Consider the following 27745-nt stretch of genomic DNA (forward strand, 5'->3'; position numbering starts at 1 on the left):
AAACCACAACTGAAAACTGTAAGCACGAAGCTTAGTGAGCTCCCCCAAACTACCATATACCATACAATAATATATATATATATATATATATATATATATATATATATATATATATATATATATATATATATATATATATATAAAGCAAATATTGGGCCTTGCCCACTGCATCGGACTAAAGTCCAGACTAACTAGGGCCTCACCCACTGCATCAGACCGATGTCCGGAATAACTTAGGGCCTTGCCCGCTGCATCAGACCGTAGTCCGGAATAAACTGAACATAGCATAAGATGATTATAACATATAACATAATCACATACACATGCATGAATCACAAAGACATCAAGCATTCAAACTACTTCTCGGGACTACCCCGACATCGGACCTAAGTCCAGAAACATATAGACTGTATCGGGCTAACCCCGGTATACTACCAATATATAAGCGGACCGGAATTGGTGCCTTAGACCCGTTCCTATTGGAGGAAAACTCACCTCACGTAGCTGACTGCTGAAATACTGAGCGGGAAATGTCTGACTGTAACATCCTGAAATTTAGGTATATCTCTTTAATCCTTCTTCTTTTCCAAGTTGTCAATTTAGCCCAAAATAGAAAATGGTGGCGAGTGGGTACGCTGGGCGTACCCATGGGCGTGCCTTTGACGCAGACTCTACCCAGGTATGCTGGGCGTACCTTAGCTTACGTTGGGCGTAATGGGCCCAGATTCAAAACCCTAAATGAAACATGAGCACTGTAAAAGGAATGTTATTGCCCCCATCCTAGCCACCATTTTATAGAGAGTGAAACCCTAAGAGAGCCAAACCTTCGTTCTAAGCTTGTGTGTGTGTGTTTTGAGGTTGAAAGTATCATTGTGTGCTTGTGAAGAAGAAGAGAGGGCCATTGTGGAAGCTAGAGTTGGAGTGCAACCTTTGGATCTGAGCTTTTCAGAGGTTGGGGCACCACTTGGAGGTAAAAAGCTCAAAGCTTTCTTCATCATTTTGGATTTGTGCTTTATGGACCAATTTTTAGGGTTTTTGTCCCAATATGGAGACATTATGAGTAAATGGTCTCCATAAGCCTTGATCTGCCCCATTTCAGTATAAAATGTGTTGTAGATCCATAAAAATCCAATATTGATCGTTTATATTGAGTCATGTATGAGATAAGGACTTAATGAGGAGAGAGGATAAGAGTTTGGAGTGATTGGTGACCTTTACAGCCATGCAAAGGCTTAAAGGTTTTGACTTTATGGGTTAAGAGGCATTGGAAGGACTAGATCTGGAATACGAGCTTGTATCTTAACCGAATCAGACCAAAAACATTGAGTATGAAAACTGATACTTAAGCTAGGCGTAAATCTCAGAACGTGCTGTGTAGGGGTTGAGATCCCCGATTCTGGATAAGCCAGGGTACGCCCCGCGTACTGCCCTCTGTTGACTTTCGTTGACTTTTAGGGTTTGGTCAACAATTGGACATTTGGACCATTGGAGGGGTAAAATGGTCTTTTCATCTTCTGAGAGAATATAGGAAGGGACTAGTCTAGCCTTTGAGAGTCGTTATTAATTAGAGGAATTTATTTTATGTGATTAGGCGGAGGCTAGATCAGTATTTCGAGTTCGAGATTATCCGAGTTTACCCGAGGTGAGTTTTCTCACTATACATTACTTGGAGTGGTATCTATGTGCAGACCGGAGGGTCTTATATGTATGTTTATATTGATATTTATGTTTATTGTGTTATATGTATGCGATGTGTTTTATAGACCAGACCAGAGGGTGCAACGACTCATGAGGCCAGAGGGTCCTCGATCAGACCGGACCGGAGGGTCCAACGATTTAGACCGGATCGGAGGGTCATACGAGCTACGGGACTGGAGGGTCCCGCTGAGACACATTGACTGGAGGGTCATACCGAGTTATAGCCTTGAGTGGCTTATGTGCTGTATGTGGTATTTTGGGGAACTCACGAAGCTTTGTGCTTACCATTTTATGTGTTATGTGTTTCAGGTTCTTCTCAGGATCGCGGGAAGGCGGTGGCTCGATTGTACACACTAGAGAAAAGAGTTATGAATGAGGATTATGGATTTGATAATTTTTTAAAACTTTGTTGAGTATTAAATGGTGTTTATTTAAAATGACATGTGTTTTATGAAATTAAAATTGAAAATTTTGGTTTGAAAATTCTCGGTGTTACAAGTTGGTATCAGAGCCTTGGTTTGAGGGATTCGGATACACCTTCGGGCATATCTGGACTCAAACTGAGGACTTGAGAAAAGTTTTAAAAAAGAAACGATTTTTCCAAAACGAGTAAAAGATTTCAAGAGGAAGCGGAAAAGAGCAGTGTGTACAATCAGCCATCGCCCGAACGGTAATTTTCCAAAATACCCTTAAGTTATGTGTTATGATATATTATGCATGCTAGAGTAGGCTAGGTATTCATATTTAGGACTAGAGTGGTATGATTTGTGATGCTTAGCCTAGGAGTTGCTGCTATCTGTGATGCGCTTTCGAGTATGTGCTGAGTGAGAATATCTAGCAACAATCGTTTTAGAGAGGGATTTGAGTAGAGGAGTAATCTTGGAGAGATACCTAGATGAGCATTTGTGGAGCCTATCGAGAGAGTAGTTAGACACCCGCAAGGGGTGGAGTTGCAGGGTTCGGTGATATCTTCTGAGTATGAGTAGAGCAAGTGGAGTTATCACCTAGATTGGGTTTTACGTGTTTATTTGATGCCTGAATGTTGCTTGCTTCATGCTTTGTGAAACTCTCGATGATGGGAGTCAGCTACCAAGTGAATGTGACGATATTCAGGAGGTAGATGACTGGCATCATAAGGAGTTTCTCAGCAGCTGATGGCGGAGAAGTATGAGAACCTAGGAAGAGCCTAGGAAGTGACCGTAGTCAGATGAGTACGCTGACAGGGTAGAGCATTTCGCTGGTAAGCGAGAACACATGTTGGGATTGGGGATTGAGAAGGTTGAGCAGCTACTTAGGGACTCTGGGATGGTACGTGTGGGGAGTATGGGTAAATGTGGCAGGTAGTATGGGCCCGTACTACTGAAAGCAAAGGACCCATACTCGATGAAGGGAGTATTTTGTAGAATCTAAGTAGCAGATCAAGAGGTGATGTCATGGTTCGAGTACCATGATAAGTAGCAGATCGAGATGTGATGTCATGGTTCGAGTACCATGATAAGTAGCAGGTCGAGAGGTGATGTCATGGTTCGAGGATAAGTAGTAGATCGAGAGGTGATGTCATGGTTCAAGTACCATGATTTGAGGCGGATTGAGAAGAGAGAACATGGTTCGAGTACCAAGATTTGTAGCAGATTAAGGGGAGATAACATGGCTCGAGTATCATGATGCATAGCAGACCGAGAGATGGTCACATGGGTTGAGTACCAAGACTTGTGAGGGTTAGTGCTTCTGGTTTACTAGTTATCCTGATGTGGTAGGTTAGACTGAGATCAGATATGAAAGAGTATGGGGACAGAGGGCCATGTTGAATGAGTTTCGGTGGAGCATCCCTTGAGAGGGAAATCGAGTTAGCTCCGAGGGATTGCTTGTGAGACGCCAATGAAGTCGCAAGACTCAAAGATGAGTAGGGACGGTGCGTTATGGGAGAATACAGTTTGGGCTGAGCGACCGGCCGATAATGGAGATGTCACTCTTTGTGACCTGAAAGGTTCTTTTATTAGTAGTTTCCGGTGGCTAAAAAGGACTATATCGGGGCAGTGGCCCTCGTGGTCTACATTGTGGATCGACAATGAGAATGAGGTATGTGTTTTATGGTTATTCCCGTTTTGGGAGGCAGGTAGAGGAGTTAGAGTGGAAGTGCGTGAAAGTGCACTATTTGCGGATTAGAGACAGATTGGATTCAGAGCTGTGGGGTTTCCGACGGTGTGTCAGTCTGAGGCCTCAAGGTGACCAAAGGCAGTCATGTGGGGAGGATTACGAGATTTTGTCAGGGACGAGATATTTGGAGATTGTATGGTTCCCTTTGGGAAGGCCCGGGGATGATTGTGTAATACGTTCAAGAGTCAAGAGTGACATGACTGATGAAACGGTCTAATGGTAGATTGTTGATGTGCCAATTGGTGATTGTTCGAACCCTGAGTGGGGGAGAACTGGTTTTCCAGTAAGGGGATCCGTGATCCATTCATGGGTGATCAGAGAAATGGTTATGGAAATATACGGTGCAGAGGCGTGAGCCCTAAGTTAGTGGAGGATGAGGCGAGGTGCCAAACGGGAAAATGTATGAGATTGTGTTTAAGAAAGGATGAGTGGATCTATGGTAGGTGGTCGTAGATTGGAGAATTGATGGTGACCTGGGATTTTCGGGGCTGGAATATGTTGAGTTCGAGTGTGATCAGGGTCGATATGAGTAGTTTCGTATGGGTATTGATTAAAAGAGGGGGAGCTTCGGGTTTTTGTCAACGTGTTTTGAGCCATTGACGATGCCTCCGTGTTTCCAATTGGGAGATGGAATAATCTGAGATTCGAGTGGTGCGAGAGGAAGATCGGTTGTGAGATTCTGAAGGAGCAATGTGGTATCTGAGTATGGTACCGTAAGTAGGAGATCTGTGGTTTGGGTAAAACATCATGAGATTCTGTGATAGTATACTGAGGTATCCGGGTATGATGTCCTTAGTTCCAGATTATCTTGAGTTCTGAGTTAAGAGATGGAAAGCGGTGTAGAAAGTATCTATGGTTCCAACGGGAGCTCTTCGACTGGTTGATGTCAAAAGAGATTATATAAGAATGAGAATTGCAGAGAGAAAAGAAGTTCTGTCATGACGGTTGCCGTCAGGAGTAGTGATACTTACTTTTGGATGGTGTGTGCATCTATCTATGTTGGGTCGCGGATCATGGGTTATCGGATGCAGAGTATGGCGTCGACTAAAGGATGAGACTGTGGGATGGTAAGAGAAAGTACTATAAGGCTACAGGGAGCTGCAGCATCCATGAGTTAGTGCGAGAGGAGGGTGTTGTGATACTACGGGGAGCCGTAGTACTCACTTGTCAGCGGAAGGGTGTTGTGATACTACGGGGAGCCGTAGTACTCACTTGTCAGCGGAAGGGTGTTGTGATTGCTATGGGGAGCCATAGTACTCACTTGTCAACGAGAGGGGAGTGTTGTGATGCTACGGGGAGCCGTAGTACTCATTAGTCAGAGAGAAGGTGTTGTGATACTACGGGTAGCCGTAGTACTCACTTGTCAGCGGAAGGGTGTTCTGATACTACGGGGAGCCATAGTACTCACTTGTCAGCGGAAGGGTGTTGTGATTGCTATGGGGAGCTGTAGTACTCATTAGTTAGCAAGAGGGTGTTATGATGCTACGGGGAGCCGTAGCATTCACTAGTCAGAGTATGGAGCAGGGGAGTTCTTAGGCTTGGGTAGCCTTACCGTTTGAGTCTTCGGGAGTCTGGTTGCCGAACCAGGGGCGAGACGGGGGTCTCCGTGTCAGTGAGAGTTGATATATCCCAAGATGAGTGGGGATTGTCGTAATTGGAAGGGATTGGGGAGAAGGTGTGTGCTTAAATTTGCGAATCTTAGGTCATGAACTGAGTACCATATTGGAATTGAGTGGTTCCAAGCCTGCTGTTGAATCAGAATCTTGAGCTTGAGTCTGGATTCGTTCGTGTGTTGAGTAGGCGAGATGAAGTTTCGGTTTTGTAGATGGGTTTCATTTTGAGGGATATTGCTCTTCATCTGATTTATTTGACCGAAGTGGGTCAGTTTCGTTGGTATTAGAATACTTGCAAAGCGCATGGAACCAATGGGTGGAAGATGATCGAGGGTCGGAAGCGAGACGATTTCAGATGAGTTGTAGCAATCGCTTGGGATAAAGCGAACTTCGTTACTTGTGTGTCGCGATGAGCCGAGATAGTCATCGTGAGAAGGAAGTCGGTGAGATGTTTTGGTCTGCGATGAGTAACCTTTGGAGGTTCATTTATTGGGTCGGGAGCTGACCTGGCACTCAGTATTGAAAGGGGAATCTGAGAGGAAACTGGGGCTTATGTCTATGGGAGTCAGAGAATACTTCCAGGTGAGTGTGGTCTTTTCCTGTGTTTGAAGTCAGATTTTTAGGATTTATTCTTTCCGATAAGTTCTGATAGTTGTTCAGGCGGTGGGTCATTAGTGGGTTATGACCTTTCTATTCCTCTTGAGTTCAACCAGGATCGATTAAAGAATCAAAGTTCATAGAGTATTCTTAAAGTCTGTTAATTGATGAGAGATTAACATGATATTTTGCGAGGGTGGTTTGGCAGGGAGATAGACCACTGGAGTTTTCAAGTTCGGAAAGAGACAGATCGAGTACCGCAACGGCATTCGGGGTTGTCTTTCTTCGAGGTCAGGAGTTCCTATTGGGATCAGGTGTCCTTGGAAGAGATTGTTGCATGATAAGAGGTCCTTTCGGTGGAGCTTTTCGGACTATCAGTTCGATCTATGTGTTGATAAGGAGCGATTTTGAGGGCGAAATCTAACTCAAGTGGGGGAGAATTGTAACATCCTGGAATTTAGGTATATCTCTTTAATCCTTCTTCTTTTCCAAGTTGTCAATTTAGCCCAAAATAGAAAATGGTGGCGAGTGGGTATGCTGGGTGTACTGAAGAGTACGCTGCGTGTACCCATGGGCGTGCCTTTGACGCGGACTCTACCCAGGTATGTTGGGCGTACCTTAGCTTACGATGGGCGTAATGGGCCCAGATTCAAAACCCTAAATGAAACATGAGCACTATAAAAGGAATGCTATAGCCCCCATCTCAGCCACCATTATACAGAGAGTGAAACCCTAAGAGAGCCAAACCTTCGTTCTAAGCTTATGTGTGTGTGTTTTGAGGTTGAAAGTATCATTGTGTGCTTGTGAAGAAGAAGAGAGGGCCATTGTGGAAGATAGAGTTGGAGTGCAAGCTTTGGATCTGAGCTTTTCAGAGGTTGGGGCACCACTTGGAGGTAAAAAGCTCAAAGCTTTCTTCATCATTTTGGATTTGTGCTTTATGGACAAATTTTTAGGGTTTTTGTCCCAAGATGGAGACTTTATGAGTAAATGGTCTCCATAAGCCTTGATCTGCCCTATTTCAGTATAAAATGTGTTGTAGATCCATAGAAATCAAATCTTGATCGTTTATACTGAGTCATGCATGAGATAAGGACTTAATAAGGAGAGAGGATAAGACTTTGGAGTGATTGGTGGCCTTTACAGCCATGCAAAGGCTTAAATGTTTTGACTTTATGGGTTAAGAGGCATCGGAAGGACTAGATCTGGAATACGAGCTTGTATCTTAACCGAATCAGACCAAAAACATTAAGAGTATGAAAACTGAGAGTTACACTGGGCGTAAATCTTAGAACGCGCCGCGTAGGGGTTGAGATCCCCGATTATGGATAAGCCGGGGTATGCCTCGCGTACAGAGTTGGTACGCCCCATGTACTACCCTCTGTTGACTTTCGTTGACTTTTAGGGTTTGGTCAACAATTGGACATTTGGACCATTGGAGGGGTAAAATGGTCTTTTCCCTTTCTGAGAGAATATAGGAAGGGACTAGTCTTGCCTTTGAGAGCCGTTATTAATTAGAGGTATTTATTTTATGTGATTAGGCAGAGGCTAGATCAGTATTTCGAGTTCGAGATTATCCGAGTTTACCCGAGGTGAGTCTTCTCACTATACATTAGCTAGAGTGGTATCTATGTGCAGACCGGAGGGTCTTATGTGTATGTGTATATTGAGATTTATGTGCATTGTGTTATATGTATGCAATGTGTTATATAGACCGAACTAGAGGGTACAACGACTCATGAGGCCAGAGGGTGCTCGATCAGACCGGACCGGAGGGTCCAACGAGTCAGACCGGACCAGAGGGTCATACGAGCTACGGGACTGGAGGGTCTCGCTGAGACACATTGACCGGAGGGTCATACCGAGTTATAGCCTCGAGTGGCTTATGTGTTGTATGTGGTATCTTGGGGAACTCACGAAGCTTCGTGCTTACCGTGTTATGTGTTATGTGTTTCAGGTTCTTCTCAGGATCGCGGGAAGGCGGCGGCTCGATTGTACATGCTAGAGAAAAGAGTTATGAATGAGGATTCTGGATTTGATAATTTTTTGAAAACTTTGTTGAGTATTAAATGGTGTTTATTTAAAATGACATGTGTTTTATGCAATTTAAAATGAAAATTTTGTTTTGAAAATTCTCGGTGTTACACTGACTGCTGCTCCGACGACTCCCCGGCTATAATTGCCACAATGACACTTAGTCAAAACACTGATAACTATTGTCAGGGTAAAATGACCATTTTACCCTTGGCTAGAGTCAACATCCTGGTCAAAGTAAACTTCCAGTTGACCTGACTCGCCGAGTTGGCCCTCCAACTCGTCGAGTCTCCTAGTCCTTCATTTGTGCTCAACCCGATTCTGCTCGCCGAGTTTAGCAAGAACTCGACGATTACTCCTTTATTCATGATATCGGGACAACCTTTAACCGACTCGCTAATTTGTATAAACAACTTGTCGAGTCTATCTTCATCATATGAACATGTCCAGTCTGTGACTCGCCGAGTTGTATGAACAACTCGTCGAGTCTATCTTCATGGGTTGGGAGATTGCCTTGGACTCGCCGAGTGTGTTCTTCCAATCGTCGAGTCCCATGGTTTCTAGGCCATGGCTATGTCCTAATACATTGAGTCTCTCCTCCCAAGCTGATTTGGGGAATCAACACATGACTCGTCGGGTCCCAAAACGAACTCATTGAGTCTACTAATGACCAATTCCATAAGTCGATTTTTGATGTACAAAACTTAACCAAAAGGTCGATCTGGGCCCCTAAGGCCGATATATCACGTAAAGTCATAAACTTTACGTGCTTGCATGAAGCTTTCGAGCTTAAAGAGTCAAAATGGGGGTTAATAGCATGCATGAGGGTTCTTATGGCCATAAAGATGGCACCTTTATGCCATGAGGACCCTTCAAGGTCCAGATCTGAAGGTGTATCAACTTGGGACGTCTAAATCCCAAGACTCAAGGTTCAAAACCCAAAATAGCCATAAGAAGATCTAGGAAATTATAAGTCAAGTGTGAAGCTTTATTACCAGAAAATGAGGAGAAGATGGTGCTGATTCTGGATCTGAAATCTCCTATTGAATTCCTCCTTCTTCCTCTTCTTCACCCAAACTTCAAACACACAAGGTAGCTCAAGAAATGACACACAAATACTCACAAGACTCAAAGGTGGCGGTTTAGGGTTTTCTGGACGTTGAGGGAGTGATAAGAGAGGTCATAGGGGAATTATGTTCTTTAAATAGGGAGACAAACCCTTGAAATTAGGGTTTTCATCAGACAGTGCCTACTCGCCGAGTCGGTCTTCCGACTCGTAGAGTAGACTACTTAGTTCCCGACCCAGATTCGATCTTACTCGACGAGTTGGGCCTTCAACTCGTCGAGTCCAAGGGTAAAATTATAAAATTGACTTAATTAAATGCATACCTGGAACCGGGTGTTAAACAAACATTCCATATAACATATAATGTGCCGACCTTGGTGCCTTCGACCCATTGGTATGGTGAGGAGACTCACATATCAAGAAATGATGAACCGATAAGATCAATCCCAATCCACAACTCCAACTCAACCGCCTACAATCACCAAGTGACTTATTTGTCAAAATCCCGAAACACCAAAATACTCTTAGAGGGTGTTTGTCATTGCTTTTAGAATAGCTTTTTAACTTTTAACTTTTTAAAAAAGTCAAAAAAGCAAAAGTTGTTTGGATAATAAAAAAGTTCTTTTAAAATGACTTTTTGCAATGAGGAAAAATAGGGGTTTCAAAAAGTCACATTTTGTGACTTTACATATAAAAGTTAGACCAAAAGTTATTTTATTAATCCAAACATATTTTAAATATCATCTTTTGCATAAAGTCCTATAAAAAGTCCTTCTACCAAAAGAACTTTTGATGTTCAAAAGCAATCCCAAACACCCCCTTAAATTCAAACCTAGTCAACCATGGTCAAAATCCAAGTCAACATTCAAGGTCAATAACCCATGTTGACCTCAACTCGTTGAGTGCATCTAGCAACTCGTCGAGTTTCTTCAATGTTCAGAAAACCGGGAAAAACCCTAACTAACTCATCGAGTTATCTCATCAACTTGTCGGTTTTATCTAGGATTCAAAATGCGGGAAAACCTGACTCGACTCATCGAGTTGGCTAAGCAACTCGTCGAGTTCCATCACCTATTTCATATTAAGTCCTTTCCAGTCGAATTAAAAGCTCCAAACAACAGATCCAGCCCCGTAGGGTGTAGTTACCACGTAAAGTTGCCAACTTTATGTGCATGCAAGGCCTCAAGAGTCTAAAACACTCAAAACTAAGCTTAGGAAGATGTTTAGGGCATGGAGAAGGGCCAAGACTAGATAAAGTCGACAATTTATGTCCATGGGGCCTAAAGGAGTCCAGATTTGAGACCATGTCTTCATGACAAGCTCAAACCCGAGAGTGACTCCACATTGCACTATAAATGACCATATTCTTGCATAAGGGAAGATCTAAGAAATAGAAAGCCAAGATAAAGACTTTTTACCTGCAAATGGTTGCTAACACATAGTAGATGTCGGATATACAACCTCTCCCTTTGCTCTAACCTCTTCAAGCTCCAAATTCCTTCACCACCACACCAAAATCACTCTTTTAGGCTCTCACACACACTTAAGAAGTTAGAAGGCTCGAATTAGGGTTTCTTTGGGCTATAAAGACGATGAGGGAGGCCACAAATGAGCCATAAGTTCTTTATATAGGGTGCAAATCCCGAAAAATTAGGGTTTTCCTTTCTAGCTTCTATTCGTCGAGTTAGGGCCTTCCAACTCGTCAAGTAGACCATTCATCCCGCGTCCAAAATGATCCCTACTCGACGAGTTGAAGCTTCCCAACTCGTTGAGTCCCAATCCAAAACCCTAAAATGCTAGAGGAATACATGATACCTGAATCAAGTGTTACAAACCACATGTCAATCCGACTTAAAACGAATGACATATTCTTGTTTAAAGAATTTCCTAGAATACAAAAGTTTAAATTTCTTGCTAAAAAGCTAAAATATTTCAGCTTTAATATCTCATCTTTGAAGGATTGTAACTCATCGAATATAACATTAAAAACAAAAAATTATAGTCTAAAATTATCTACAAACTCTAAATTACACAATGGAAAAAACCGCATGTCTATCCGACTTAAAACAAATGAGATATGATTGTTTAAATAATATCATAAAATACAAAAGTTTAAATTTTTGTTGAAAAGTTGAATTATTTCCGGTTTGATATCTCATCTTTGAAGGATTGTAACTCATCGAATATACCACCAAAATCAACAAAATTATAGTCTAAAATCATCTACAAACTCTAAATTACACGTTGAAAAAAAACCGCATGTGAGTCCGACTTAAAACGAATGAGATATGTTTGTTTAAAGAATTTTACAAATTATAACTTTTTTTTTAAATAAGTCGGTCCAAAACCGGTTTTTACCCAGAATTGGCCGAACCGGACCGGTAAAAAGACCGGACCGGTTTTGCTCAAATCCAAGAACCGAGACCCAGCCCGAGGATCCAAAAAAACGGTCTGATCCGGTCCGGACCATAGGTCCAAATGCTCACCCCTATATAGTAGCACCAGAAGAAAACCCTTATGTTTATTTATTTTCTAAAATGAGTGAAATCATCTCCACCGCTAGACAAAGACTAACAATTTCAGACCATCAATCTTCGACGATGGTCCTTCTTCTAATATGTCAAGAAATCGAACAAGTATTTTGTCTCATCCCATCCTTAAACTTGATTATTCTAAAAAGCAAAAAAAAAAAAAAAAAAAAACAGTTTCGTCACATGGATGAAATCCAACAAGATTTTTTCGGTATCCCATACATGAAAAAACGTTTTTTTCTTAGTTTATCCTGCCTCTCTTCACTCGTCACAAACCGCTTTCTAGATCCGATCGCTGAATCCTAGCTACATTTATGTGCAGTGGCGAGTCTAGAATAGAAAATATAGTTCGCTAACCGAGTTTAACCGGGACGGTTTAAGAGAAAACCGGGTCAGTTCAACTAAAAAAATAACTAGTTCCGCATGAATAAAAATTGGTGAAGAAAGGACTTAGCCAAAATTGGTTTTTCCTTTTTATTTTATAACAAAAACCAGACTAGACATCGAGAAGCTTATGATGTAAAAATATGTAAATGTAAGCATTTATTTATAATAGAAAACCTTTAGTAATCTTCTTACGGCCTCCAATGTGGTTATGTGGGACTCTTTAACGCCAAAAATATAATGTTTTCTATTATCTATAGTTTATATCTTTTTTCTTTCCTTTTTTTCCAAACATATTAGCTAGGTCCACCAAAATAATTAAGATAGGTCCTAAATACTTTTTATATATAAATTCTTGTTAACTTGTTAATTTTAGGTGGGTCAAGTGATCCACATTTGAATTATATAGGCTCACCACTACTTACAGGTCCGATTATGAGGATTCAAATGCCTAAGACGAGCCGGTAAAAAAAAGGCCCTTAAGGCCTAACGTGTAACGAATTAAATTATGTAAACTAAAGTTTTTTTAAAATGATGATAAACTTTATAGCATAACATGTCAAAATCATAGTATTTTAATGAGTAATTGCATATTGTAACAACTATAACAGCTAACCCAAAACCATAGTCACATAGTTCGCGGTACGCTTCGGTACAGGAACGCGGTTCACTAGGGTGGACGTATCTCGTACGGTGGAGGGTAGGTTCATTTTGGTACATCCGCTACTTCCTTGTATGGTGTACTATAGAATCTGGTACGGTGTACCCCTTTTGAAAACATAATTCCAACAACAATTGACTTAGTTTGTCACACTAATACTTCAACTCAAATTGTAACATTCTAGAAACTGAAACTTCAAATCAAATTGTAATTAAAAACCAAATAGTTGACAAAATGTAAAAAACCAAAAATTACATTGAGAGTCTATATACACTAATCCCATAAGTAATTAACATACACTACACTAATCTAACAAGTAATTACTAACTAGCACAAGTAATATAGGTTTTCTCAACATTCAATTAGAGTTAAGGGGTGTTTGGTACAGAGAATTAGGGGCAGAAAAATGGAATGTATTCACTTCTTTTGTTTGGTTAGTACTTAAAAAGGAGAGAATGAGAAATAATTTATTTCCATTTCCACCTAATTAATTCTCTATATTTTATAGAGAAAATGGGAGAAACAACTCTTGGAAAAAAAAGCGGAGAATTGATCTCACGCTTCTATGTGTCAATAGGGTATCACGTTCGAATCTTCTCGTCAACAATTACGTTTCAATATAAGTCGATCTATTCCCTCACTTTCATAAATCTTCACGATAAACCCTACTGCTGTGTTACTTCTACCCCCCATCACGTCCCATTCTTGTCGATCAAACGCTACTCCTATTTCTACTATTTCTCAATTGATGGTGTGGTTTTTTTTATTTCTTTTTCATCCATACAATTACTCGTGTGTACTTTTATTTGGTTGACGCCTGTGTTTTTTTTTTTTTTATTATTTTTTTTTATTTTGTTTCCAATTTGCTTTTTGGAAAAGCCATTGCTCATAGGAATACTTTTTTTATTAATGGTTTGCATATATACTTTTTTATGGTACATAAGATTTCACATGGTTGTTTTAATATTGCAATAATTTGGAATTACAATGATTTCGACAGAGGTGTTTTAGTATGCATTAATTTTCAAATTTATATGTGCACTTTTATACGAATACCTATAAGTAATTTAGGTTTTCAACTTTTCATATTTCATTCAATAATAATACATATATGGCAAATGACATCACTTTTTTGTTAGGATTGTTGTCTTTTGTATTCATTATTTGGTGTGACAATATTATGTTTAGTGGTTGAATTACTATTTCAAGCATCTACTGTAAATTTTTTTGTAGGCATGGGCGAAGCAAACACACATGGACCACGGAAGAAGATGCAAAGTTGATTGAAGCATTGCTAGAGTTACATGTATCCGGAAAGTATGGTGATGCTGACAACGGATTCAAACCTGTTTATTTGAAGGCAGTGCAACAATTACTAGATGTAAGTCTCCCTAACTCAGGTTTGAAAGCAGAGCCTCATATTAAATCAAGGATGAAGACATGGAAAAACCATTTCAACATCGTACACGATATGGTATATGGAACAAACACGAGTGGATTAGGCTGGGATACGGATAAATGTTGTGTTACAGCCGATGCTGAAGTTTGGGATGAGTACATAAAGGTACTATAATGATTATGTTTGTAGTATTTTTAGCATCATTAATATAGATTGGAAAGTTATACTAACCAATTAATTTTTTATATTTCTTGTAGAGTCATAAAGGTGTTGCATGTTTTCGCGATAAACCATTTCCCTAATTCGATAACCTCTGTAAAATCTTTGGTAAGGATAAAGCTACTGGTAATGGAGCTACTGATCTTGGAGACGAAGATGTGACTGAAGAGACACAAAGAAACTCACCTGTTGATGTGGAAGGGTTGGAAGATATTGTTGAAGAGACACAACAAACTGATCGTGTCAATAGTAAACGCAAAAGGCCTCCATCTGATGACACCAATAGCTCTTATAAGGAAGTAGCGAAAGAAATGAAAGATACTTTCAAGGAGGTTGGTGAGAAACTTACTGAAACAATATACAATATAGGAAGACAAGAAAATAAGGAAGCATATGATATGATACATAAAGTTATCGAAGATATACAACACATCCCAAATATCAATGTCAAACCACGAATTAAGGCGATTAAATATTTAGTAAAGATCAATTCCGCGCCCGATCATTTTTTATCATGACGGAAAAAGAAAAGATTTGTTACATGAAAATGATTGCGGATGACTCAATATCATGATTAGACTATTTTAAGTTATGTTTTTTTTAAACTTTTTTTACGAATATTGAAGTTGACCCTTTGCACATTCTATATTAGATATAATTATCTTTTTTTAGTTGTTAGGAATATTGAATTTTACTTTTCTGCATATCATATGTTGGACATAGTTTTTGAATAGTATGATTTTCATATTTCTCTAAAATCTAGTTGTAAGTTATTTATTTATATTAGAAATATGTTTTCCAATATAAGATGTATATAAAATAATATTAATTGATTAGAAAATAAATTATTTGGTAGCAATTAATGTTAAAATGAAAAATTAAAATCATAAAAGATGCATATTTTGACTGATTAAGATGTAAATCATAATCATTTTTTACAAAAAATGTTGTTTGAAAATGAATAAACAAGGTAAAAAAACTCATTCCCATTTCATTACTTAATACAACCAAACAAGAGAAATGATTCTCAAAAACATTTCTCTAGTGGACTTTCAGTTCTACCAAACATGAGTGTCAATCCTATTTCTCTAGCTTAATTATCTTTCTCTGTATTTCCATTCTCTGCTACAATTCCATTTGTCTGTACCAAATGCACACTTAAAAGCTAATTAAATTAACCATAGGCTTATATCAAGTTTAGTTTTATTAATAAGCAGAAATGGAAAAATTGTATTAGTGTTGACTAATTACTCAAATTTGAAGCTAAACTTGTGCAACCTGACATAAATATAGCTTTATGATCAAATTCAAGAACGTGGGGGTAATATGTGTTCTTGGTACAAGATATATATTAAATTATATATGCCTGCTTTACATGCTATTTTAATACATTTTGTACCTTTTAAGTGTTGGTTTTAAGTTTAAATAGAACTTTAAAATTTGGTAGGTCTAACTGCAAGACTGCATACTTCATTCGTATTCTGTTTATTGTCGATACATACTATTTATTCATCCCTTTAAAGACACTAAATAAATTCACATTATATTTTACACATACGACGCCTAAAACCTAATTATCATAGAATACGATGAACAAAATTTCTGAAGAAATCAAATAATCTATCAATTTGGTCTATGGAAGTGTGGAATAACAGAACATATACTTGAGAACGAATTTATTGATTCTATTCAATTGATTTACATGCCTTATATAGACCGAATACACAGTTGAATACAAGTTATTCTATAGGAGTACATATAGGAACTATATTGACTATATAATTGAATATACAACTGAATAACAACGGGAAAATGCTTGTGCACGTGTTGTATTCATGAGTTGGACTGTTGTGTATTATCACTGGGCTCTATATCCTTAATACGCCCCCGCAAGATGGAGGATCCATCGAATACTCCAATCTTGGATCTGTTACGTAGAAATGGTGCTCGAGTGAGAGGCTTGGTTAACATATCTGCAAGTTGGTCTTGAGAATGGACATGAAGAACTGTGAGAAGACCAACAACAATTTGTTCTCTAACAAAGTGATAATCAAGGGCCACATGTTTCATTCGAGAGTGATACACATGATTAGCACATAGGTAAGTATCTCTAGCCTTGTCGCGGAACAACGTTGGAGTAGTGGTTGTAGGTACCCCTAATTCAGTTAATAAGTTTTTGAGCCAAATGAGTTCAGCTGATACATTTGCAAGCGCCTTGTATTCAGCTTCCATGGATGAGCGAGAAACAGACTTTTTCCTTGTTGATTTCCAGGAAACTATATTGGTACCAAGATATAGTAAATAAGTTGTAGTTGATCTTCCCGCACTATGAATACCACCCCAATCAGAATCTGAAAAGACCGATAGTGTTGAAGAAGAGTTTCTATTAAGGAGAAGCCCATGATGAATGGTGCCTTTAAGATAACGAAGTAACCATTTGAGGGCTTGCCAATGAGTTTGTCGGGGATTATGCATGAACTGTGAGAGTTTGTTTATGGCAAATGAAATGTCGGGGCGGGTGAAGGCTAAGTACTGTAGAGAGCCTACAATTTTTCGGTATGGAGTAGCATAAACTGTGGGTGATTGATCTACAAGAGACAAAGGTTCAGTAGCACTTAAGGGTGTGGTCACGTCTTTAGCTCCGTCCATATGATACTGGAGTAGAATGTCTCAGATATGTCTGTGTTGGGAAAGGAAGAGGTCTGTAGGAGTAGGAATGACTTCTACTCCTAAAAATTGATGGATCATTCCAAGATCTTGGAGAGAGAATTTTGTGCTTAAGGCTTGAATGAAGGAGTCAATAAATTTTGAGTTGTTTCCTGTGATAAATATGTCATCGACATAGACCATAAAATAGCAAGTGACTCCTTGATTATGATAGATGAATAAGGAAACATCGGCTAGGGATTTTTTTGAAGCCGAAATGAAGAAGAAAGGTAGTAAGTTCGATATACCATGCACGTGGGGCCTGCTTTAAACCATAGATAGATTGTTTTAGTTTGCAAATATGGTTCAGATATTGAGGGTGGCTATATCCAGGTGGTTGGGACATGAACACTTCTTCATGAAGTGTGCCGTGAAGAAAGGCATTATTTACGTCCAATTGACGTAAGGGCCAGTTGTTTACAAGTGCTATAGAGAGAATAGTTCGAATGGTGACAGGTTTGGTAACAGGGCTAAATGTGTCAAAGTAATCCTTTCCATGTTGTTGAAGATAGCCCTTGGCGACAAGACGGTCCTTGTATTTAGAAACAGATCCATCTAGATTTCTTTTGATTCGAAAGATCCACTTACATCCGATAGGTGTATGATTGGAAGAGGGAACGAGAACCCATGTCTGATTCTGAGGTAGTGCATTGTATTCTAGGTTCATAGCATGTCGCCACTTAGGATCTTTAAGCACTTGGTTGTGAGTAGAAGGCTCAAGGGAGGAGGGTATTGGATGTAGGGTAGTAGTGTTAATGAGACTGGCATTAAAGTATTTTGGGTTGCGTTTTCTGTTTCGAATTGGGTGAGCAAATATAGTTGCAGCTGGTGGGGATGTTGGAGGAGCCATGCGAACAGGTGGTGGTAAGGGGGATGCGGGTTGAGGAGATGACGAATGTGGCGGTGATGATGGAAGTGATGAGTTATCATCATCTGTGGTAGTGGAGTTGGTTGGTAAAGTAGTGATGGGTATGGTGTTAGTGATAGAAGATGGAGGACAACAAGGTGGATTTGTGGAGGTAGGAGTCACATCAGACTCGATATAAGATGTAGAGCAAAAATTATCAGCAGTGGGTAGCGAGAAGGAGGTTTCAGTTTGGCACAGATAGATATGCTCAATAAACTTAACATGGCGAGAGTGATATAAGCGATGCGAGGTAGGTTCATAAAATTTATAGGCTGATTTGGAGGAAGAATAACAAAGAAAGATGCATTTCTTGGATCTTGGATGGAGTTTGGAGGAAGAATAAGGTTTCAACCATGGGTAACATAAGCAACCAAAGGGTTTTAGCTTTTGATATGTGGGAGATGTGTTGTGTAGTTTTTCATAGGGTGATTGAAAAGCAAGAACTGGTGCGGGTAGTCAGTTGATAAGATGAACAACTGTTTGGAACGCATGGGTCCAGAATGTGAGAGGGAGATTAGCATGATGTAACAGGGAGAGTCCAGTTTCAACTATCTGTCTATGGCGTTTCTCAGCTATGCCATTTTGTTCTGGCGTGTGAGGAGTAGTAAAGTGAGATATACCATGTTGCTGGAGGTATGAGGCGAGTTTAATGAATTCTCCTCCATTATCAGTGAATAAAGAGACAAAAGGGGTATTATAATATTTTTCAACAAGCGTTCGAAATTGTGGGAACCAAGTGGAGACATCAGACTTGTTTTTCATTGGGTACAACCAAATATAACGGGAGTAGAAATCAAAAAATGTGACATAGTAAGTGTAGCCATCATTCGAAGGTTGTACTGGACCCCACACATCTGAATAAACAAGTTCCAGTGGTTTAGATACTTTGAAAGAGTTTGTACCAAAAGGTAATTTGTGGCTTTTATTGATAGAGCATGAATCATAATGAAACGAAATTGATGATACTTTATTACATGATAATCCTAAAAGACTTAAAAGAAACTTCAAAACTTTGATAGACGGGTGACCAAGCTTGTGATGCCAGGAAAGGATTGATTTATTTGAGATGACCATTGAGTTTATTTGTGGTAGCTTGCGAAGGGAACAGATGGCTGCATAGTATACATCATTGACGTTCACTCTCCGCATGAGTATTGTTCCCGTGCGCAGGTCCTTGACATGAAAGAAAGTGGAGAAAAATTCAACAAAAACATGGTTAGATTTACATAGTTTAGCTACTGAGATGAGATTATTTCTTAACTTAGGAACAAATAAAACATTGTGAAGATTTAGAGGACGGGAGGAAGTTGGAAGAGTGGAATGACCAGTGTGAGAGATAGATAGGGCTTTACCATTACCCAACACAATTTCATCGGGTCCTCCATATTCTGATAATGTGTGGAACGATGCGGGATTAGATGCTACATGATTAGATGCATCATTGTCAAACATGCATGGCGGTGGAGACGAAGAGGAGTTTCTTGAAGTGGTGTTGACCACTGGACTTGATGAAGAGCTCATGTTGATTGTAATGTTGTTTTATTTGAGAAATCGTGCAAGCTTCCTACAATCTTTAGTTTCGTGCCCATGTATATTGCAAGATTGACAGTAGCTAGTATTGCGGTTACTTCTTTGATAGTTGTTTCTTCCATTGTGTTGAACAGGAGGGCGATATGATCTTTCACTTGAGTTATTGTACCTGTTTGAGTTTCGGTTGTCATAGTTGAGTCTAGGTGAATATTTGTTAGAGTACTTTTGAGTGTTGTTGACAGTGGTAATGACCGGTGTTGGTTGAGTGTCTTTTAGGTGGCGTTCATGATCTACTAGTTTATTAAAGAGATCAGGAAAAGTGATGGGTGTGTCTATGATTTTAAGAGCAGAGGAGATATGTGTATAGTCTTCAACTAGTTGTCCCAGTATGTGGACAATTAGGTCTTCATCATCAACAGGACTTTGAGCTAAAGCAAGATCATCTGCTATGTTCTTCATATCAAGAAGAAATTCAGTGATGGAGCGAGTACCTTTGGGATTGTTTTCCAATCTGGACTTCAATGAGATTATACAAGACCTGGAGACGCTTGCATAACTTTCAGTGAGGCGTTTAAATGCTTGTTGTGCAGTCTCAACAGATGAAACAATTGGTTGGATAGTTTATGAACAACTTCCAAGTAGAGCACCAAGAATAATTTGATCTTGGCGGAACCAGAGGAGATAAGTTGGGTTTGATTTTGTGTTGTCGGTGGATAGAACTTTTGGTGGCGGTAAGTTTGATTCAGTAGAGTCTTTTATATAGTCGTCAAGTCCAAGACCGATTAGGGTTGCGACCACTTGCTTTCGCCAGACAGGAAAATTGGAGGCTGTGAGTTTGATTGGGAAGTGGGTATGAGTGGTGACTTCAACAATCGACGTCATATTGCTTTTGATTTGAGTGGAAGTTTTGAAGGATCGAGATTTTGGGAAGACTCGAAGGAGCTATATGAGCTCTGATACCATAACAGAACATATACTTAAGAATGAATTTATTGATTCTATTCAATTGATTTACATACCTTATATAGGCTGAATACACAGTTGAATACAAGTTATTCTATAGGAGTACATATAGGAACTATATTGACTATATAATTGAATATACAACTGAATAACAACTGGACAATGCTTGTGCACGTGTTGTATTCATGAGCTGGGCTGTTGTGTATTATCACTGGGCTCTGTATCTTTGGGCTCTATGTCCTTAATATGGAATAAATATAAAACTATAAATTGATTACCTGATTAGCACGACTGCAGTAGTGGGCGATCGAATGATCGAGTGATTTCCGTAATCGATTAATCTAAGTAATCGACCCTTCTGAATGATCGCTTTGCTGCCTTCGTGTGTGGACTACGAGTGTACGATTGATCTCGATTAGAGGATTGGTCTGGAAAAGCTTTGCATTTGGGCCTAAAAACTGACTATAATATAAAAATAAAAAAATTGGTCCCTTTAAAATGGTGGGCCCTGTGCATATGCTCACCTTGCCCATGGTGATAACCGGGGCTGACTACTTATGTTCATGTTTAGGCTTCACAGTGGGTTCAGCGAGGAACTCGATGAGTCCTACGTGTGCTCGGCGAACACCGAGCCGTCCACTCGACTAGCCGAGCTCGAAAGGGCAACTCGGCGGTGGCATGCCGAGTTTGTTTCTTCTTCCTCCTTCTTCTCTCCTTCCTTCTCTCCCATTCGGCAACCATACCCTCCTCTCTCTTCTTTGATTATTCTTTTCTTAGCTGGAGCTGAGGTGGAGCTCGGTGCACTCAGCACCACTCCCCTCAGCCTTATTCTTATCTACAACCTTCTATGAAAAACAGAAAACTATGCCTTTAAGTTTCCCTAAAAATTTTGTATTTCGTAAATGAGAACAATTCATTACATTGGGATTGTCGCCAACAACGACGGAGAGGAAGTGCTCCAACGCCCACCTAATTCAACGTCCACCTAATTCCACACATGACATGAGTTCTTATTTTGTGATTTTCTATTGAATTTCACAAATAACTCGCATTCAATATAGTAAAAACAAAACAACCGCATTTATTAGCCTATATCATGTAGGTTATTTTTGTGATTATTCTTTTTCATTTCAAATGTAAGCTCTAGTTATTAGCCTTCCTAACCTCTCGTTTTTTTACCCATTATGTTTGGTTATTTTTGTGATTATTCTTTTTCATATCAAACGTAAGCTTTAGTTATTAGCCTTCCAAACCTCTCATTTTGCCATTTTTGGTTTAAGTTTTGCCAATTTTGCCATATTTGGTTTTAAGTTTTGCCATATTTTCTTTTTAATGTTTAGGTGAGTATAATATTTCACTGTAAATTCATATGTAGTTTGTTTTAGTTTATTCTTACCAACCTTCTATTATACACTTACTTTGTAATTGCATAAAAGAACTATTTAATTGTAGAACTTCTTAAAAACAGGTCTCGACGGCCCACTACAACTCTCCGCTTTGGGAGGATATGGGGATAGGGCTCGTGCTTGGCCATGATATTAAGCAACTTCTTTTCAGAACGGCTTCGCATACCCTATCCCCATATCCACCAAGGTACGGGTTAATTTATAGAACTTATTAATAACACTAATGAATAAATATCAAAATAAATTAATGCCTAAATTACAAAAATTGTCAATGTACTTGCACACAAGTTATGAATATTAGTTTATAGTTCGAAGCGTTTGGACAATTCGTCCCTAAATGACTTTTCCATAAGACTTTTATTCTCTCGGGCGTTTGAACGAATCCATTGATGAAATCAAAATTCTTTAATAGGAAGGATGTTTCTAGGGGTGATATTCATGTCATGTTCGGGTTGACGGGTCGAAATGTATCAACCCGTACACGACCCATATAATTATTTGTGTCACGCTCGGACCATAGTTGTCAATAGCGAAGCGACCATAGCGGTTGCTATAGCGAATAGCGTAGCGTATGGGTATATGGTCGCTACTGAGTGCTTAGCGATAGATAGCAGGGTAAATAGCGACATTAGGGTTTTTTTTTTCTCCTTTTTTAAGGGATAAATCAGAATAAAAGAGATAAGGGTTGAAGTTTTGAACGTTTTTATCTAGCTTAATGGTTGGTTTCCTTATTTATTGATTATAAATTTATAATAACTATAGTATTTGAACATAATAAATATTTTTAATATTTTTATGCCTATCGCTAAATATGAAATAGCGTTTGCTATTTTATCGCTATCGCTACATAGCTTATAAGTAGCTCGTCGCTATTTACCGCTATTCGCTATCGATAACTATGACTCGGATACGACCCATCTAACCTGTTTAATTATATGGTTTGTGGGTCAGATTCAGGTAATAGGATGGCAGGTTGACCCGTTAACATAAATACTAAATATTATTTTTAAATCTAATATAATATAGTTAAATCTAAAACGGACATATCATAACGGACAAAACAAACATATCATAATAAGACATAAGTATATAAACATTAAACATAATTTTTAAATCAAATATACTATACGGGTTGGCGGGTTAACCCGAAAACCCAAATACTAACCAGAACACGACCCATTTATTTGGCGGGTCAACCCAAACCCCTTTATTTAGATATCATGTTCACCCCTAGATTTTCCTACCACTAAATAGTGAGTATGGCATGTTTGTCAAAACTAATTGCTAGTTGTTTCATAGCCGAAAACTGGAACATGGATAACATCATAACAAAACAAAGCTAACAATTAATGTAATGATATCAACGTATCTCTATAGCATTTATGTTAAGAATTCAACAAACACCAACATAAAATGATCCTCAATCAAAATGAGGGAACTTTTCAAAAAATAAAATTAAAAGAATGATAAAGTTTTTACTCAACTTACAGAATTAACAACAAGCCATGCTATTTGCAAAACAATGTCTCTCGTGTATCATTGCCTGTTACAGAATTCACCCTGAAAATACAGAAGCAGTGAATCATTTTTAGAACTCCATACAAAAACATACTCAAACAAATGACAATTAAATACATTACCCATCTGCAATTTTACAAAGATATTCCTTTTGATCTTCTCTTAGAGGGACATCAGTGAAATCTGTCCAGAATAACAATTTTTTTATAAAACTGAAATAAAAAACAATCTTTTTTTACTGAATGCAATTGTAATTTAACCTGCGCCTGTTATGATTGATCCTTTGAATGATGTGTTCCCTGTAACCAGTGCTCCTTCCAAGTTAGCATTTGTCAAATTCGCCTGTCAAAATTAGAGAAAAAGGGCGTGAATTGAATTCGTTTTTAATAATCATGTAGTGATTGATAATTTGAAGGATTTTCTCACCTTTGCTACGTTTGCTAATGAGAAATCTGCGCCTCTAAGATCTGCATCTGAAAGATCAGCTCCTGAAATCATGAAACAGATCATCACTTTCAAAATCCCAAATTGACATGGTGTTTGTTAATGAATTGAAGATTAATAAAAAGGATGAAACACCTGTTAAATCCGAATCAAAGAAGCTAGCTCCAAGTAACTTTGCACCCTTGAAATTAGCTTGTCTCAAAATCGACTGGATCAAAAGGGGGGAGGGGGAGAGAAAAGTTAGAACAAAAAACTTTTTGAACAGATTCTAGATCATATAATTAACAATTTGTGTTTGTGAACCCGAATACAATGAACTAGAATTATAATTGAAGCTTATTAATTTCGAGTTTTGTAAGGAATTTGATGCGATTTCAATTGCGAAACTCGAATTTTTCATATCATGATACCGTTTTGAAATCCTGCTTGATCAAAGTCCTGCCGCTAAAGTCCTTTCCTGTAAGATCCTGGCCTCTCGTCACTTCAGAACCATATGGTCCTCCACCCTTAATAATAACATGTTTGTAACAATCAGAAGTTCAAATCCCAAAACTCAATTTCATGATTTCAAAAAATTATGTCACAATTAATAGAAGAGATGAAGTAACCTTGAATGCAAGAGCAGGATCAGCAGCGAAGAAGAGGGAAGCAGAGACTAGAGCTGTTATGCATACTTTGGACATGGATTCCGAAAAACTAATGGGGGAGTCATCAGTGATTTTGTATTGGGTTCGTACCTGTTCAAGTAATTTACTTGTTTCATGGATGTTAGGAAGAAGATTAAACATGAAATTAAGTGATAAAAAAGAAAGAGAATTAAACTGTACCTGTGGAGAAGAAGGGATTTGAAGAATTGGAGAAGAGGGTTTGGAAGGAGGGAGACAGTGAAGTTTGGAGCAACAGAAGGTGAAGTTGAGAACCGCCATTGTCAAGTTTGTGGGGGAGAAATCATATGAATAGATAATCCGTACATGACTAGGCACTAGGCAGGGTTACTTTTGATTTATTTATTTCTTTATATAAAAAATAACGTATATGTATGATTGTATGTATAGGTACAGACTACAAATAATTTGAAGCATAAACCTCAAATACAATATGTAATATAAAAGCAAAAAATGCAAACTTATGTTATGTGAATAAGGTAGCCAAAGTATGAAAATTGATTCCTACAGGTATAATGGCATATAAACAAAGTAAATATGCTTTAAAAGTAGTACTTTGGTCAACAAGTCCCAAACAAAGTAGAATGTTATTAATGGATTTGAAAAACTCAAAATGATAAGAAATGTTGTAAGAATTCTAATTCACTACAACATCACTCAAATCTCGCAAGAACACTATTAGAAGACGTATGACGCAGGAAAGTAATATGAGGCACCACGTGACATGGTTGTGAGATGGTCAGCCGTGAGAAACTCGTATTATGGACAGTGGCGGAGACAATGAGACGGCTGTCGGATGCCGGATGCCCTGCCCCCTCCAATCTTTTATAAAATGAGTCCATTAATTAAATATTTAGCCCACATTGTTTATTACTAATATGCAACCCCCTCCAATTTCTTTAAAAATCAATTATTATAATGAAAAAACAATTAGGGTAATAGGGTATAAGAGTTACAACCAAAATTGAGCCCATATAATCACATCACCTCCATCCGATTTATTTTTATTTTAATTGCTGATTTATATCCCATGTATATTAATTCATCAAATCTTGTTCATATTTATTTAATTTGACGATGACGAAGATAATCCATTACGGTTTTTATTCGTCGACGACTATATCGGTAAACCACTGCAATTTTAACTTTATAATCAATAAGCAGGTGAATTTTAATTTTGTATTACAAATTTTATTTTCTGTAACTTGTAATTAAAAGTTAATTATGAATGATAATTTGGTTTATTATAATAATAGCATAAAAAACCATCGATATTTTTCAAACAAATAAAAGATGTATATGACCTATAATTGCACCCGGTTGATGATAATACTAACGACGATGTTCACAATATACACCGACAAGCCAAAAGGAATTATACTACGGAAGAGCTGGTTAATATGGAACCTGAAAATAATGATGTGCCAAAATTTGGAGAAGTAACCAGAGAATGACTTTTAATTTTAAGATATTCAAGTCATCAACGTGATGATATTAGATAATTATCTATTAAACTTGGACCACACCAACTTTAAAAATCGAAGTATCACTCCAGTCGGTCCAAACGGTCATTATGTAATTTTCAACAAGCTTGTTTTAAAAACTATTGATAGATAGAAGCCCCCCTATACTAAAATTATGGCTCTGCCCCTGATTATGGACGTATTTGGCAAAATTAGTTGATAGCTGATAACTAAAAGCTGAAAACTATTGTTTTTATTTGTGTAGAAGTCTTCGACAATCTAGTTGTGTAACTTTTGAAAAATGTAAAAAAAACATTAAAACTAAAAGGTAAAAGTTCAGAAAAGCTAATGTAACGCCCTGTTCTGAATTGTTACTCATTTGGAGGTGGATGATGTAATTTAGATGATCCGGGTGTTCGGTTTGTGTTTTGGAGCCAAATAGTATTTTGGTAATATGCTAGCTCGGGTTTTTATGGAAATTGGGTTATTATTCGGGAAAATTAAGGCAAGTATGAGTTGATTAAAGCGTAGAGTTCCTCGTTACCTATTCGTGGATATAAGGATAGTCAAGATCGGGCTTAAAATGAAGAAGTTATGGCCTCTGGAAGGAATTAGGGTTTAAGGAAATACCCTAGCATGTGGGGCGTACTAGTGTAAGAGTTATTACGCGGGGGCGTTGTAACACCCAAAGTTTTGAAGGCCAAGAAAGGAAAGAAAACCTTGATTTTAAGGGGCGACTCGGCGAGTTCAAGGAGGAACTCGGCGAGTCCGAGCGGGATCCGGGTCGAGGAGTAAGTGACCGACTCGGTGAGTCGGCCAAGGTGACTCGGCGAGTCTGGTCTGTGCATGGAAAACCCTAAATTCGGGACTTGGAGCCTATATAAACGTCTTAATCTTCTTCCTAGGGTTCCTTACTGCCTCTTTAGCCCTGGATACCAAACCCTAGCCGTCATATCCTTTGATTGAGCCATTTGTTGCCTTGGAAGGTGCATTAAAGCTTGGAGAAGGAAGAAGGAACTTGGAGGAGCAAGAAGGGACTGTAGATCTGGGATTGTGAGTTCATTCTGAGCATTTGGAGGTAATAAACTAGTTCCTGGACCCTTTTTGCACCTAGATCTATGTGTGGTTGTCGGGGCTTTTTAGCCATAATGTTATTATTTTGAGTTAGAAGCCAGATCTGAAGTTGCTACTTCAGATCTAAGCATAATATGGTCTTGAGAAGCATAAAGTAGCAGCCCTTGAGTTGATTATGGAGCCTCCTTGCCTTAAACCCTAGTTTATGGTGTATTTTGCTTAGATCTTGTAACGTCCCAAAATTCAAGACTAAAAATTTCTTTTAATAAAACATTACGTTAAACAAATTCATCATTTCAAAACATAAACAAGGTATTAGTTTCCAAATTACATATTCGTTATCAAAGTAAGCATTCCCAGGTTGTCTAAACTATGGTGTGTGCCATGCGATCACCCCGAGCTCTTCCCTCCGCTACCGGAAGTACCTGAAACCAAAACTGAAAACCGTAAGCACGAAGCTTAGTGAGTTCCCCACCCTACCATATACCATGCATAACCACATACTGCACATACTGGGCCACACCCACTATCCTGGGCCTCGCCCCCTACCTCGGGCCTCACCCGCTACAACGGCCCCGCCTGGCTTCGAGCCCCGCTCGGATACAAATCTGTTTCACTTAGGCCTCGCCTGTCACAGGGCCTCGCCCACTAACATATCATATCACATCACATAAGCTAAACACATACTAACGGATCTGGTCCTAAGGCCTCGC

General features: G+C 38.8%; 2 protein-coding genes and 1 pseudogene across 2 annotated transcripts; 1 reads left to right on the forward strand and 2 right to left on the reverse strand.

Annotated features, from left to right (window-relative positions):
* Positions 1-13849: 13849 nt before the first annotated feature.
* On the forward strand, positions 13850-14874 carry LOC111919636 (uncharacterized protein At2g29880-like; annotated as a pseudogene).
* Positions 14875-19508: 4634 nt separating this feature from the next.
* Positions 19509-19958, reverse strand: LOC111919794 (uncharacterized). The gene has a single exon (XM_023915383.1). It carries the CDS (start codon positions 19956-19958, stop codon positions 19509-19511), a length of 450 nt encoding a protein of 149 aa, XP_023771151.1.
* A 3236-nt stretch (positions 19959-23194) lies between these two features.
* LOC111919795 (thylakoid lumenal 15 kDa protein 1, chloroplastic) lies at positions 23195-24815 on the reverse strand. The gene is made up of 8 exons (XM_023915384.3): positions 24658-24815; positions 24439-24567; positions 24241-24336; positions 23966-24038; positions 23813-23874; positions 23647-23728; positions 23509-23569; positions 23195-23428 (listed from the first exon to the last, which is right to left on the reverse strand). Exons 1-8 carry the CDS (start codon positions 24754-24756, stop codon positions 23377-23379), a joined length of 654 nt encoding a protein of 217 aa, XP_023771152.2. The 5' UTR covers positions 24757-24815; the 3' UTR covers positions 23195-23376.
* Positions 24816-27745: the final 2930 nt, after the last annotated feature.

Source organism: Lactuca sativa, chromosome 8, assembly GCF_002870075.4.
Source record: "Lactuca sativa cultivar Salinas chromosome 8, Lsat_Salinas_v11, whole genome shotgun sequence".
Lineage (NCBI taxonomy): Eukaryota > Viridiplantae > Streptophyta > Magnoliopsida > Asterales > Asteraceae > Lactuca > Lactuca sativa.

What these genes read in the sequence shown, in the direction of transcription:
- LOC111919794 (XM_023915383.1), bottom strand. Translation starts at nt 19,958, where the DNA reads ATGAAGAACATAGCAGATGATCTTGCTTTAGCTCAAAGTCCTGTTGAT.
- LOC111919795 (XM_023915384.3), bottom strand. Translation starts at nt 24,756, where the DNA reads ATGGCGGTTCTCAACTTCACCTTCTGTTGCTCCAAACTTCACTGTCTC. An exon ending in ATCCTGCTCTTGCATTCAAG is followed by an intron (nt 24,337 to 24,438) that starts GTTACTTCATCT and finishes GTTATTATTAAG; the next exon opens with GGTGGAGGACCATATGGTTC. An exon ending in ATCAATCATAACAGGCGCAG is followed by an intron (nt 23,570 to 23,646) that starts GTTAAATTACAA and finishes TATTCTGGACAG; the next exon opens with ATTTCACTGATGTCCCTCTA.